Source organism: Parasteatoda tepidariorum, chromosome 9 (assembly GCF_043381705.1).
Source record: "Parasteatoda tepidariorum isolate YZ-2023 chromosome 9, CAS_Ptep_4.0, whole genome shotgun sequence".
NCBI classification, from domain to species: domain Eukaryota; kingdom Metazoa; phylum Arthropoda; class Arachnida; order Araneae; family Theridiidae; genus Parasteatoda; species Parasteatoda tepidariorum.
This window is the reverse complement of record NC_092212.1, coordinates 67,150,187-67,165,384: the sequence shown is the minus strand read 5'-3', so window position 1 is coordinate 67,165,384 and position 15,198 is coordinate 67,150,187. Positions and strand designations below refer to the sequence as shown.

The following is a 15,198-nucleotide window of genomic DNA, read 5'->3' as shown; positions in this document are numbered from 1 at the left end:
AAGGTGGCGTTCACAGGCATAGCGTCTGACACGAATGCGGCCATTATGGTACCACAAATTAAAGCGGGATTCGTCAGAAAACACGATATGCTGCCAATCAGCACGCCAGTCCTTATGCTGATTGGCCCATTGTAGCCGCAGGCGGCTATGGTTTAGCGTGAGGGTGATCCTGTATAAAGGAGTCCTTGCGTGCAGTCCACGCTGCAGTTGACGTCTACGAATTGATGAAGCACACAATGAAACACCTGTAGCTATGAACCACTGTGCTGCCAGTTGTCTAGAGGGAGCCGTACGGTGCGTCAGCGCCATATGGACCAAGTGTCTATCATCGCGAGCTGACGTGACATTTCGGGGTCCACTCCCGGATTTCCGAGTTGTCTGACACTCGTCCGTTCACTGCTTCCAAACACGCATCACTGTGCTGCTGTTACACTGCACACGAGCAGCTACTGCACGATGAGACAATCCAGCTTCACAAAGGCGATTGATTCTCCCCCTTTCAAACTCTGTAAGTTGTTGAAATCTCGCTCTCTTTCGTCGAAGAGGCATAAGTAACGCCTAAGTAAACGTTTACCACTAGCAGATAACCACCGATAACCATACACACCTAGCTACAGCCGTCTATTTATTCGGTTCCATCCGCCGTTCAGAGGGCGCTGCTCAGCATACGCATGCGCTACGGGTCTGAAATTCTAATCATTTACATATTATGCTCTACTTTGCATTTCCTGAAAATTTCAGCTCACTCGCATAAGTCCTTCATGGTGATGCAATTTTCACAAACATGAGTTTACAAATAAATACTTTGTAACATAAATAGTCTGTTAATAATGTAACATAGTCTGTAAAAATAAATAAAATTGATAAATGACAATATAATGATTTCTCTTCCTATTTCACACTTGCATTCATTTATATCCAGCAGCTTTGTTTCCCAATTGTTATGTGGATATTTTTGAATCACAATGTTCTTTATATTCTAAAAAAGAAAGAACTATAATTTCACTCAAACATATTAACGAAAAAATAGTGCGTGTATATATATATATATACGTATATATATGCTTAGCTGTAAACATAGATAGGAAAAAAATCCAGTAGATTTTACAAAATAATATAAATTTCATGATAATTGTTGCATAATGTACTAAAAATTTCACACATAAGGACGTGGGTCTTTTTGGCAACGAACGTGCTGATCAGTTGGCAAAAGAAGGTACTTCCCTCCCAGTCTCTCCAAACACAGCACTCACTTACTCTGAATTATTTTCTATCCGCAAATCTAAAGTTAATAAAGCTTGGCTTGTTCCACCGGATCACAATTGGTATTCCCGCAAGCGTTCTGGAGGAGCTCTTGACCTTCAGGGTACACGTGCCGACCAAACCGCTACCTGTAGATTTGACAGTGGGCATACTAAGAGCCTCACTTTCAGTGGACAAATTAAACTTTTTCCAACTTGTAAAAAGTGCAACTCCAGCGAGGCTAGTCCTCGCCATCTACTTGATTGCCTGGATTTCACCATGGAAGAGGTTCTAGAGAGACCTCTCCTTTTCCTCGATTTTTTGAAGACTCACGGCCTCATGAATCTGGTATAGCTCTGCTATCCCAGCTGGGATTGGAAACAACAACACATAGGGAATTTTATAGTCATTAAAAAAAAAAACTTCAGTGTTTTCCAATTAGGGTTGACATAAAATATACTTGAAATGTTATGTACTATTATGTTTACTCATAATTTTGAATAATGATAGACATTTAATTCCTCAAAGATAGTTTGAAGATTTTTTACTTTATTTAAAAAGGGAGTTCAATATAATGAACATTTTAGAAGAAAAAAAAGTTTTCAACTGATTTCTATAAATGAGATTTAAATATTCAAATAAGTAATAATTTGTACAAAAATTCTATTTCAATATGGACTTTTTTAGGAAACTTACAAAATTTTAGGGAATTTTCTAAAATGCACAAAAACTGGCTTTTTAATATATTTTTTCAAATTTTTTTCAGAATAGTAAATGATATAGTAGTTTTTAAATTTCTGAATTCATACAATGTAAAGTTAATACCAATATTATAAATTTGTTGACTATTATAGTTTTCTTAAAAAAGAGCAATTTAAAAAAAAAAAACCTAGCAATTTAAAAAAAGTGGTTTAGGAAATGGACGCATGAACATCATATTGTGAATTTATTTGAATCCATTAGTTTATTATTTTACAAAAGAACATTTTTCATACAGAGAAGTATAAAGATCGGAACCAAATGCTATTGCCTCGTTTCTTAAAAATAATATTCTACTAAATACAGTGAATTCGCGATAACTCGAATCTGAAGGACTGACGAAAAACTTCGACATATCGGAAGTTCGACTTACCGTTAGTTTTGGTTGTGGACTTTCAATATATTGTCGAATTATTTAACTAATGCTCATAACGTAATTACAAATCTTCTAAATGCTTACAATATTTAAGATCATTTTTCTGACAAGCCATTTACGATAAGATTGTTTGAAGCACTTTATGATACCCTGGTCCATCGGCTGCAACTTTGCTGTTGTGTTTGGCGGGAGAAACTGCAAGTTTACTGCTTTCAAATTAGGTAGATCACTATGCGCTGTGCATTTATCCATAAAGAGTATCACTTTTCTTTTTTTAGCGAAGAATTTCCGATCCAATTTTCTTACATAGTCTTCAAATAAAACTGATGTCATCCAAAACTTTTTGTTAGACTTGTAATCCAAAGGATACGTTTTTACATTCTTGAAACATCGGGGATTTCGGTATTTTCCAATAACAAGTAAGGGCAATTTCTCTGTCCTAGACGCATTTCCTCCTACTAGGACAGTCAAACGTTCCTTGCTCATTTTACCCCCGGAGCAGTTTTCATCCTTCAACATCATAGTCTTATTTGGAAAACATTTAAAAAATAAACTTCTTTAAACAGCTTTAGCTTCTACATGAAGAGTGCCAAAGACATTGTGTGTGTGTTGCAAAGGAAGGGGCAAGATATCAGGTCCTAGGTTTTGTTTCTTGCTTTAAAAGATCCCAAAACAATTGAGTTAAAGGGAGTAAAATTCGAGTAATAGAGAATAATTAATATGAAATTGAAGATAAAAGGGTCGGGACCTCATAAAAAAATCGAGTTATCGCAATATTCGAGTTATCGTACTTCGAGTTATAGCGAATTTACTATATATCCTTTATTTTTTAACTAATATTATACTCAAACTCTTATAAAAGGAATTAAATATAAATTCTCTTTTTAAAGTAAACACACACTTTTAATTGAATTTAATCCTGAAATTAGCTTTCGATTAGCAGGGGTGATTGTAAGCCCAAGTCAAAATTCTGGAGAAAAAAAAGTTTAAATTGAAAAAAATTTACACAAGTTTTTTTTTTCCAATATTTCTTAGTTTACTTAAAATATATTTAAAATTTTACACATACCTATACCATTTACACATACCTATGATGACTTGGAGAAGTAATTAAAATTTACAAATATGTCTTTCTTTCTTGAGTTTATGATTATAACAACTATTTACTGATAAAAAATGAATATTAATCATGATTATAAGCTTATAAAATATCTCTCTGGCTCTCCCTTACAAACGAATAAAATAAACTGTGATTTTAAGTTCCATCTTTCAGGGGTGATTGTGAGCCCAAGTCAAAATTCCGGAAAATTTCATGAGTTAAAATGAAAAGGAAAAAAGAAAAGGAAAAAAAAAAAAACAGTTTAAATTGAAGAATTAGAAAAAAATTTAAGCAAGTTTTTTTTCCCTTTTTCTCAATATTTCCTGGTTTACTTTAAAATTTTACACATACCTATACCATTTACATATACCTATGATGACCTGGAGAAGTAATTAAAATTTACAAATATGTCTTTCTTTTTCTTAAGTTAATGATTATAACAACTATTTACTGATAAAAAATGAATATTAATCATGAATATAAGCTTATAAAGTATCTGGCTCTCCCTTACAAACAAATAACTTGTGTTTTTAAGTTCCACCTTTGAAAATTAGATTTTCGGAAACTTCTGCGATCAATGATTTTTTTAAACGTCTGGACCTTCGATCTCCGGAAACTTGCGTATCACTGCTAGCGAAAAATCCGGAATTTTTCCGGAGCACAATCAGCCCTGTATCAGCCATTACAAATCAAAACACAAAACAAAAAAGGCAAAAGAGCTCTTTTCTTTTGTTAAGCCTAGGCTAGGAGTCTCGATCTTTGCTTATATTTGGTGACAAAAGGGTAGGGGATATACAAATGAGCCAAAAATATGCTAACATAATATTTGACCAAATAATTAAAAAACAAAGTTCAAAGGAATGTTTTGGACAAACATCATTTCATTTTTAATAATTGCTGTGATATGGATATAAGGTAGCTTAGTTAAGAAAGTGATAATTGAAATATTGTAAAGCAGATACAAGAAAAAAATTATAGAACAAGAAAAAAATTAAAAATGTATATTTTTTACAAGTTTGAATATTTTTTTTCAGTTCTAGATTATTTGCAACATGCCCAAATAATTAAAAAAATATTTCTACATAATTTATAAGGCCCTCAAATGTAATGTAATATCTTTAATTGAACTGCTATTTTTGAAAGTACATAAATCAATTTAGAACTAAAAAGTTTTTTCTTCTTTTTTTGCGATTTTAATAATCAATAGTTGGCTTTTGATGTTTCATCAAATTATAACGTTAAAAATATTACCCAAATTGATTAACTTTTGGCAAGCAATATTTTAAAATTCATTCAAACATCAACCCTTAAAAACCTCGGAACAATACCACTTTCCAAATGAACTCAATTCAGTTTCAAAAATAACAGCTCAATTATCAAAATGAAATTTAAACTAAGCATACCACAGTTGCATTCTCCTTCTCTTGTGAGCCTGAAAGTTAGAGAAGTCCGCAGAGACCGAGCTAGGAGGGTCAGATGTCCAGACGATTCAGAACGAATGATGTCCTGCTTTCTAGGAGTGATGCTGCAAAAATACACAAAATTGTAATTTGAATAATAAAAAGGAGCCCTCATTTAAAGATGGGCAAAGGTGTTATCTTATATTCTGGAGGAAAAAAAAACTAAGGAGTCAATAAAATGAAAGAGATTATGCAACACAGACAAAGAATTACATTTCTTCAAATAAATTAAATGTTTAACCAAATCAATTACTAAAGAATGAATTTATAGTTATTATTGTAATAGACATATTGGGCTAAAATCACTTCTTTAAAAACATTTTAAGTCCTCAATAAATTTGAGTATATAATAAATGCTAAGTACAGTTGATGATCTATGAAATGCACAATTTTTTACAGCTTCACCAAAAACTTCACCCCTTCGTAGCCTTTTATTTAGTGTGTTTCAAAATGTCCCAAAGGTCCCCGGTTGAATGTAAGAAACCCAAAGGTCCCCTGGTTAAATGTGTATAACCCAAAGGTCTGCGGCTGAATATGTGTAACCCAAAAGTCCTCAGTAAAATGGCTGGAGTCTTCAGATTTATTTGATTAAATACAAGAATAACTTTTACACAGGGGGGAGGTAAGCAATGTTTGTTAAATTCTGTTTTGTTCAATTACAAAAAATTACTTCATTAAAATTAGTCCTTAGTTACCTTGCAAAAATACATATTTTAAAATTATTTAATTTTTTAATAAAAATCTAACCTACAATATATATAGTCTACGTATGTAAATTTTTGAGCAATTCCCTTATATCTTCAGCGAGTTCTCGTTTGTCAGTTTCTAGGCCCTGCCCTCATTTTCCACCATTGGTACACTTGAATGTGTGTGTATGCACTAGGTGCTTTTCTGTCCTTTGTAATCTTTCTTCCCATAACATTGGGTGCCTAGGCTTATGGGTATTTCTAGAATTGAGCTGGCAGATGAATTAGGAAAGGCAGACTCTGTGATTTTCTGTGGCCCCGAACCAGCTTTGGGAATCTCTTCCACATTCTTCAGGAGCTCTATGGCAAAATTGCTTATGAGCAGTGGCGCAAATCGGACGGTCAGAGACAAGCTAAGGAGTTAAATCGTGACTACCTGGTGAAAATGAGCTTTGAGAGCTTCGCAGGAATGGCTTGAGGAAGATTATTGGTCTTCTTACTATACCCTCAGGAGACATTATGGGTATTGTATCCAATTTTCTTTGTTATCATTTTGATATATTCTTTATGAGTCTTTTCTGCACAAAAATTTGAGCATCTGGGGCAAATTTGCCCTAAAGTCTAAGAACTACAAGACATTGCTGTTAGGTGTTTGCTGAACTTTGATTCAGCTACAAAGCTTTTCTGGTAGTCATAATTTAGGGTTTGGGTTCAATGGGTTGATAGTCAATAGGTTGGGTTCAAGAGGTCACCCCTGATCAAACTGCCTTGCTCTTCCGAGCTGCCCAACCTATAAGTCTAATGCATAAATGAAAGAATGGCATATTGAAGGCAAAATCCCTAGCTATGCCAAGAGATAGAAATCAAAATATTATCAAAAACATAGGGTTGAAGAGTAAAATAAATAATACACTAGAGTTGTAGGGAAAAAAAATGCTTGCCCGTGTTTCCAAAGGTAACGGCTTTCTCCTAGCATAACCAAGGCACTTCTTCTAGGAAGAGAAACGGAAACAATTTCACCGTGAGGAGAGTAAAAATTCATGACAACCTTAAAGAGAAAATAATTCATGAATAGAATCCTTTGAAGATTGTATTTTAGCAGATGAAAATCTGAGATCGAAAGTTGTATGAGATGCGAACCCTACCTGAGAAGATAAACTGAGAGATACTATGCCATCTTCAAATGGAGAATGAGTATCAACATGAGGTGGAATGCCTAAAGCATAGCAATTAAACAGATTAGATTAATACTGAACTCAGCTGGATAAAAGTAAACAAACATTATTATCATCAAAATAAGTTTAACCTATGGCAAACTAAGTACAATAATAAATTACGAAAGAAATTTAAAATTATATTGCTATAAAGATACAAATTATGTGCCTACATCTCAGCTTTTTTTTTGTTTTGTTTTTTTAATATTCTAACAAATTTTGTTAAAATTAGCTCTTAATGTGATTTATACTTTTTCGAATCTTTAATTCTAACATTTTTTTTTTCCATTTTAAAATAGCTCTCACAGATGCAGCATTTTGTGTTATGCTCATAAAAGCCCAGTCTTTCAGTTTCAAAATTTTTTTTTAAACTCGTGAAAGGTTCTAGCATTTGAATAACTGTAAATGACATCAAGAGTTATTTTAACAAAAATTATTACACTCGTTTGATTTTTTTTTAATCTTTAAAACTGAATTATGTGCTTTTAAAGTCTGCAAATATGATTACATTAATTCATAATAAAATATTTACCTTGTCCTGGTTGGTAATGATTTACAGTTAACTGATCTGGTATTCTGGGTAGAAGTTGTAAAGAAACCAATTTTTTAAGGTGAGGGATGCATACATCCGGGATTTTCATTTCTAAAGGTTGATTCTTATTGATGTTATTGGAACCATAAATAAATTTGTACCCATAATGTTTGACTTTCCTATGTTTTAATGAAGATTCATCTAAAAAAAAATTACGACGGTTAAGAAATACATAAATGTAATCTTACTGTTTACATCAAATAATGTCTGTTTTGCCTTGGATTTTAATGTATATATTGTGTGCATATTATCTACCTACCTATATAGCAATGCATATTTTTTTATTTTTTTAAAAATTCATAAAAAAAAAATCCAGAATTTTTCAGCTTTTAAAATTTTACTTATTTAAAATTAATATATTAAATAGCTCAAAAAATAATATGATTGTTCAAACTAGCTTGCAATGATAAACAATGAAAAAAGAAGTCTATTTCTTCTGAGACAATTTTTTTCAACAGTTTTTTCCACTGTGAATGAAACTTGACATCCCTGATTGTAAAATAATGTGAGCCAATTTAAAATTAAGTTCTAATATCTCTCAAAAAAACTTAAAATAAAGTAAATGACCCAGGTTCTGTAGTTTTGAAAATAAGATAATGCAATTATTGGAAGAGTTCAAGGTTCTCAAAGGTTATTTTTATCTGCTTGTTAAATGCATTATGTTCGCTACATTCAAAAGCATAAATGAGAATGAGGTGCTTTTCAAAATTTAAAGTTTTCAATTCAATTTTAGAATTATTTTCTGTCACCAGATTAAATAAATCTATGTCCTACATCTGTAGTAAATTATATTCATTATAGTAATTTTCAAATTTAATTTTTCAAATTATATTTAAAAAAATTCCATTAAAGGAAAATATTAAACTCATTTACAGTATTTTTTTTGATCTTATTTATTTAATGCTGCAATACGTCAATTTGAATATTGTTACATTTAGAGCTCCTGTTAAAATAAATGACAAAAAAAGTAATTTATTCCTTATTTTCCAAACCGTTAGGACTAAATCATATTTTTATAATTTTATAAGTTTGTATTTATGCAGTTCATTTGCCTTTTTCATTTCCTTCCTTTTCTTCATTCTATGAATTTTAATTATTTTTTAATTGAAAAATATTTTGATTTGAATACCTCACTCTCATTTAAACTAAAATTTGTATTGATACAATAAATGGAAAACAAGAAATGATTATTTTAGAAGAGTTAATTGATATTACTGCTACAAAGTGTATGCTGCTGAAAAATTTTAAATTATAGTAACAATAAAACAGTTTAAACCAAAAAACTTATTTTAACATGCAAAAATAATTATCAACAACTATTTTTTTATTTAATAGAAAATTAAATATTTTGAATAACAAGTTAACAAATTTTTTATGCAAAAGAATGTAAATTTTAAAAGACAAAATACAGAATTTGAATGAAAACTGACAAATAGTTCAAGAGAAATCGAATTTTAAATATGCGACTTTTTTTGACATAAAAAATCTCATGAAATACTCAGTGATTCGAATTATTTAGGTTTGAATTTAAAAAAATTACTTTGCTACCATAAAAATAAAACTACTCATAGCAAATTTAAGAGATTTAGATAACAAAAATTAAATAGTAAATAATCCCTTAATCAGAATTTTCAATAAAATTTCTACTCGCTAAAATATAATTTTTTTAAAAAAAAAAGAGAGAGAGAAAAGAAAAAACATTATTTTTAACAAACACTCTTTTAAATGTTTGCCATTTCGGAATTACTTTTTAAATTATCAAAATGATTAAAACAAAGTGAAAAATATCATGCCTATTGATACTTAAATCAATCTTAAAAAATATACTTGTGCAGATAATATGATGCTCATTACAGACCATTGAAGTCGTCTTCTTTGTTTATCACAGCCAATAATTCCTTTTCTTCCTCCTCGGTAATAAACTCCTCCAGAAGCACCAATCCTTTAGGCCAATCATTTTTCAAAGACACCTCTTCTGGAACATCTTCATCTAAACATCACAAGACAATCAATTATCTTACGAACTTTAAAATATAAAGTATCCTGATTACAAAATCAAACAGCTTGCAATAAAAGAGCATACAGTTTTTTCACTTTAGAGTTAAAGCGCATCAAACAGGGGCAATTGTGACAAAACGTGAAAAACCCTGAAAATTTTATGAGCAAAAACTCAATAACAAGATACAAATTTTTATACATCTCACATTCAATATTATTTTCTGAACTAAGTTCATAATTCATAGAATTCATAATTAAATTACCTACCAATAAAGAATATCACTTTTATTGTAATTAATTTAGGAAAGAAAACTAACAAAGAAAAAGTATCTTGTTGTAGTTCATTTACGTCGAACTAGAGCTGCATAATGGGATATTGGCAACGGTCTGGGAAACATCCCTGAAGATGATCCGAAGACATGACGTCACAATTTTCGGTAGCCCGACCACCTGCACGAGAAGTCAAGCACTTTACGGTAGAACAGATTAACGAGGACTAATACTGCGCACCCTCTGTTCCTATGCAGACTGATCCAAGTGGTCACCCACCCGCACACTGACCGGAGCCAGTGATGCTTGACTTCGGTGATCTGCTGGGAACAGTGTCTTAATGATCAGTTCACTGCGGGACAAAGAAAAAGTATAAAAAATATCAAAAACATAAACAAAAAGTGAATAGTAAGTTTGCAGGTCTTGTAATAGTTCATGAGCCCTGTCGTAGATGCTTCCTACAACTGCTCTGTAAATCTTCGGGTGAACATTAAGAAGGATAAAGAAACTGTGAATTTATCTTTTAAACAGAGATTCACTTTTAATAAAAGAGAATCCAGAAATATGGAAGTCCCGGGTTCTTAAGACCTATAAGCTCCAAAGTCTAAAGCACTGGTTTGCTATAAGCTAAGTAGCAGAAATTCGTAGCATGGATGCTGCAGATAAATTTCCATTGAAGTTCCCTTTTTATTGTTTAAAAAGCAAGTAAACAAATGGTGTGAAATCTTGATGCTCCTTTTCAAAACATCTCTAAACTTTTTTTTCTAATGAAAATTAAAAAGAATTGAGAGAACACCAGGGAAAAAAAAAGTCTTTTATCTGTTACTACTTGATAACAGGTTTCGCTATATAGGAATTTATTCCACTGTTTTTGACCACTGCTTAAAATTCGACTTAATTTTAAACAACATAAAGTTACGCATAATTTTTAAAGGCCTTATATTTTCAAATTATACTTTACATACGCTAGATTAAGCTGAATCTTTACAAAATAAATCCAGGATGCGTAGCCAAATTATTCGACAAAAAATAAGCACCTGTTAAGCACTTTTCAAATACTCAAAAAATATTTTTAAGCACTTTAAAAAAATATCATAATTTGGCAGGGTTGGAAAGTTTTTGATAATTGACGGTTTTATTTTCTTTTAACCGTCACATCAAAAAAAAAAATAATAACTTTTGGCATTGTTTTGAATCACGTAAAACGAATGGTATTTTCATACGCTGACAAATACACTGAAATAGATTGGGGTTGAATTAATTGCGAAAACGTTGAATAGAACAATGTGGATTGCGTCTTTTTGCATAATTCGAAGTGAAAATCAAGACGGTAAAGGGAAAATTAAGCACTTTTTAAAAACACCCAATGAAAAAAGCACCTTTAAGGGCTTTAAAAAAACGAAAATCAAAAATAAGCATCTTTAAGTACTTTTTAAAAACGCTACGCATCCTGTAAATCTCTGTTGAGGTCAGACATAAATTCTGCTATCAGGGATATAAATGCTTCTTCTTCTCATTGGCACGACAGCCCAGGATGGGCCTTGGCCTTCTCAACAAGTCTATGCCAAGACATTCTTCTCTTAGCCAAGGTTCTNAAACAACATAAAGTTACGCATAATTTTTAAAGGCCTTATATTTTCAAATTATACTTTACATACGCTAGATTAAGCTGAATCTTTACAAAATAAATCCAGGGTGTGTAGCCAAATTATTGGACAAAAAATAAGCACCTGTTAAGCACTTTTCAAGCACTGAAAAAAAAATTTTAAGCACTTTAAAAAAATATCATAATTTGGCAGAGTTGGAAAGTTTTTGATAATTGACGGTTTTATTTTCTTTTAACCGTCACATCAAAAAAAAAAATAATAACTTTTGGCATTGTTTTGAATCACGTAAAACGAATGGTGTTTTCATACGCTACGGACTGACAAATACACTGAAATAGAATGGGGTTGAATTAATTGCGAAAATGTTGAATAGAACAATGTGGATTGTGTCTTTTGGCATAATTCGAAGTGAAAATCAAGACGGTAAAGGGAAAATTAAGCACTTTTTAAAAACACCCAATGAAAAAAGCACCTTTAAGGGCTTTAAAAAAACGAAAATCAAAAATAAGCATCCTTAAGTACTTTTTAAAAACGCTACACATCCTGTAAATCTCTGTTGAGGTCAGACATAAATTCTGCTATCAGGGATATAAATTCTTCTTATTCTCATTGGCACGACAGCCCAGGATGGGCCTTGGCCTTCTCAACAAGTCTATGCCAAGACATTCTTCTCTTAGCCAAGGTTCTTCAGTTTATTATCTTTAAAACTTGTAGGTCCTTAGGGATATAAATAACAAGATCAAATGAATAAATATTTCACCTTTCACAAATGCTAGGTAAAAAGTAGAGTTGGATGGCAATTTCAATCCATTAAGAAGGGAGATTGCAGTTGAAGCTTGATGAATGGTGTTGAACACAACAAACGAATAGGATTTTCTTGGAAGCATTACTATCCTTTTAATCTCTCCATGGGCACCAAATACTTCCACCAGATATTCCCGTGTCACGCTGCACTCCAATCCGCCATTTCCAACAAATAAACTCTAAATAAATAACATTTCAAAGATAATATTAGTAATATCAAGTATTTTATAATTTTGAGTAAAGTTTATTGCACAAGATAAACACAATTGATGACCGAATTTTAAATATTAAAATAATTTAAACAGAACCCAGAACACACACGCTGTGTTTTTTCTGGAGCTGAAGTTGGAGCTCGAAACTTTCTCATGCTCCAGCGATTTCATTGTATCTTACAGACACACAAGAGGCCTCTCCAGGTCCTGACTGGCTTCTTACTCTGATACTGAACCCTTACTCTGATACTGAAAAGGGACCCGCAATCGCTAAAGGTCTGGTGTATAGAGGTTTTCCCAAGAATGTTCTGTGCCCAAAATTTTTGAATAAGTTATAAAGTAGTTAAACACATATATATATATATATATGTATGTACACAACATTTATACAGACAATTTTTTATGAATATTATTAATTTATGGCAACTTTTTCCAACAAAAAAATGCAATGTGAAAAAGTTAGAAGATTTTTAGTGTTTCATTTTTCGTTTAAAAAAATAAGACCGATTTTTGCTTTGGTTCCTATCATCAAGCTTTCTCTTTTCTTAAAAAAAAAAAAAACATTTGTTTTTATAAATGTTTATTTCATTATGCAGCGACAATTAAGAGGGAAGAAGGTTTCTTATCAGGCTCTTTTCTTCACTTTTTCTTGAAAATACGACAGTTGGAAAACTGAGAATAGATGTTAAGCTTTAAAAAAAATTTCCAAAATTTAAGATAATTTTTTTCTTGTTTTGCTTTTTGTTTATAATCTTTATCGTTTATGGGCATTATTTTGAGAGCACAATTTTTAAAAGCATTTCGAGTAGATTATATCTATTTTTATGTTTTATGGATACTTTTATTCTGAGAAATAATTGTTTTTATCATTATAGTTCCATTTCAATAAAAAAAAATTTCCCTATTTCTCTCTTTAACAACTTTGCAACTTTTTAATAGCTGTTAGTGTCAGTTTTTTATTTATCTTAAATATCTCTAATTACTTCAATTTCTAATTATCTTAAATACTTCGGTTACAGTTTGTTCTCCTTTACCCCATACTGATAATATAGCTAAGTTTTGATTATGTTTCAATAATAACTAGCTTATTTATGTATAAATATATATATGTATTTTAATGTTGCTGTTTGGTCATTTAATAGCCAATGGAATTTTTTGGCCAACTATTCAGTATTCCGCCAAATCGCTATTTATTATATCCCGCATCTGAAACTTAAAATTATGCATAAATATATAGTGAAATAGATAGAGCATCCAAATTTCTTCTGCTCCAAGTAACTAGTTAAAACTATTAGATTTAAAGCAACAAGGGGGATATTTTTATATCAGTAATGTTTGTACCAACTACAATCACCAAGGCCTCAAAAGGCTTTAAAACTTTCAAAAATTAAAATATATACATATAGTAATAAGTATTACATAATAATAATATATACATAATGCATAAGTTGTTGTTGATAGTGCAATAAGTTCATTTTGAGATAGAAAGTAGGTTTTTTTTGCGATTTTAATTGAATTTTGATGTTTCATCAAATTAGAATGTTAAAAATATAACCTATATTAATAAACCCTGTGGCAATATTTCAAAATTCATGGACACTATTCCTTAAAAGTCTTGAAAATGAAAAAAATAGATAAATAATAAACTTAATTCAGTTTCAAAAATAACAGCATATATTTAAAGGTTTGTCTAGAAGTGTCTACATGTTATCCTTTAAAATGGTCTCGTTTTCAAATTTTTTATTTTTTCACGGGCTATTGCTAGGAAGTCACTGAAATTTGGAGATTATTTTGCCGCAGATACCAATACAGAAATCTTCCGGCAACAAATGTTACACAAAATTGAAGAAAAAATTTTTGGTTTTCTTTTTTTCATTTACAAATACTCAATGTGCATCCCTTTTGTTACACAACAAACTGTAATTAAGAATCACTAATTCACTAATTCTAAATCATCACTAATTTTTTTAAAAAGTGTTTTAATTTTTATAAAACTTTATATTAATTAAGATGATATATATACCAGCATTTATTACTTTAAAATAAAAAGTTTTTTTGAATATATTAAACTAATTATTGACTTACCTTGTCTTACCTTATGCTTGGCTTTCTTTTTTACATATTTGGTGAAGACTATTGACTATGGGATAGAAAAGAGGAAGTTTGATTTAAAATATATATATATAATGAATACTATAAAATTTTCCAAGATTGTAATAAATTTTTCGGGAACTATGGTTCCGTGATCATGCATATTATGCATACCTGCAAATCTGTTCCACAAATTTTGTAGTTTCATACTGTTAATAGTTCCTAATACTGCCCAGATGCATTCTTTAAATTCATACATAAATTTTTTTAAAAAAATTATAAATAATGTCTTTAAAGTGACCCCATCAAAAGATTAAGGTCTATGGATCTTGGAGGCAATTTAATGGTTAATCATTTTTTGAACTGTGTGCCTTTAAAACTGTCTATGTATATCATAAATGCAAAATATATCGCAAAAACATAAAGAACAAGTTTGCACAACATTAGGAACCACTGACTAAGTGAAAAGAAACTTGATTACAGATTAAATGTTTATCATGTAACAAAAGGGTCTTATATCAAAAATTTGTAGCATGAAGAAGAAAAAAATTTAATTTTTCTTCAATTTTGTGTAAAATGCATCACATTGAGCTATGAAATCAGACTCAAAACCATATTTTATGATTTAAAATATTTTTATGAAATGAATCTTAAATTTATAAAATTACTTGAATTTTTCTTTTACAAATTAAAGGAAATTCTATAAGTTAATCGAAAAAATTATAAATTGATAAACATTTTAAAAGCTTTCCTTTTTTGATATTCTAAACTGACAATAATGACAACAA

General features: G+C 30.6%; 1 protein-coding gene across 3 annotated transcripts in view; it reads right to left on the bottom strand.

Moving 5' to 3' along the window:
• Positions 1-19: 19 nt before the first annotated feature.
• Positions 20-15,198, bottom strand: part of LOC107447699 (tRNA (carboxymethyluridine(34)-5-O)-methyltransferase alkbh8) — a 16,425-nt gene continuing 1,246 nt past the window's right edge. For 2 of the 3 annotated variants that reach the window (XM_016062685.3, XM_016062686.3), the window contains exons 2-9: positions 14,405-14,459; positions 12,064-12,286; positions 9,287-9,418; positions 7,369-7,569; positions 6,768-6,838; positions 6,564-6,670; positions 4,880-5,001; positions 319-979 (exon numbers count right to left, since the gene is read on the bottom strand). In XM_016062685.3, the coding sequence (XP_015918171.1) occupies positions 942-979; positions 4,880-5,001; positions 6,564-6,670; positions 6,768-6,838; positions 7,369-7,569; positions 9,287-9,418; positions 12,064-12,190 (798 nt within the window). In that variant the 5' untranslated portion in view covers positions 12,191-12,286; positions 14,405-14,459 and the 3' untranslated portion in view covers positions 319-941. Of the gene's footprint in view, positions 980-4,879; positions 5,002-6,563; positions 6,671-6,767; positions 6,839-7,368; positions 7,570-9,286; positions 9,419-12,063; positions 12,287-14,404; positions 14,460-15,198 lie in introns of all 3 variants that reach the window. The other variant, XM_016062684.3, reaches the window with a different exon arrangement.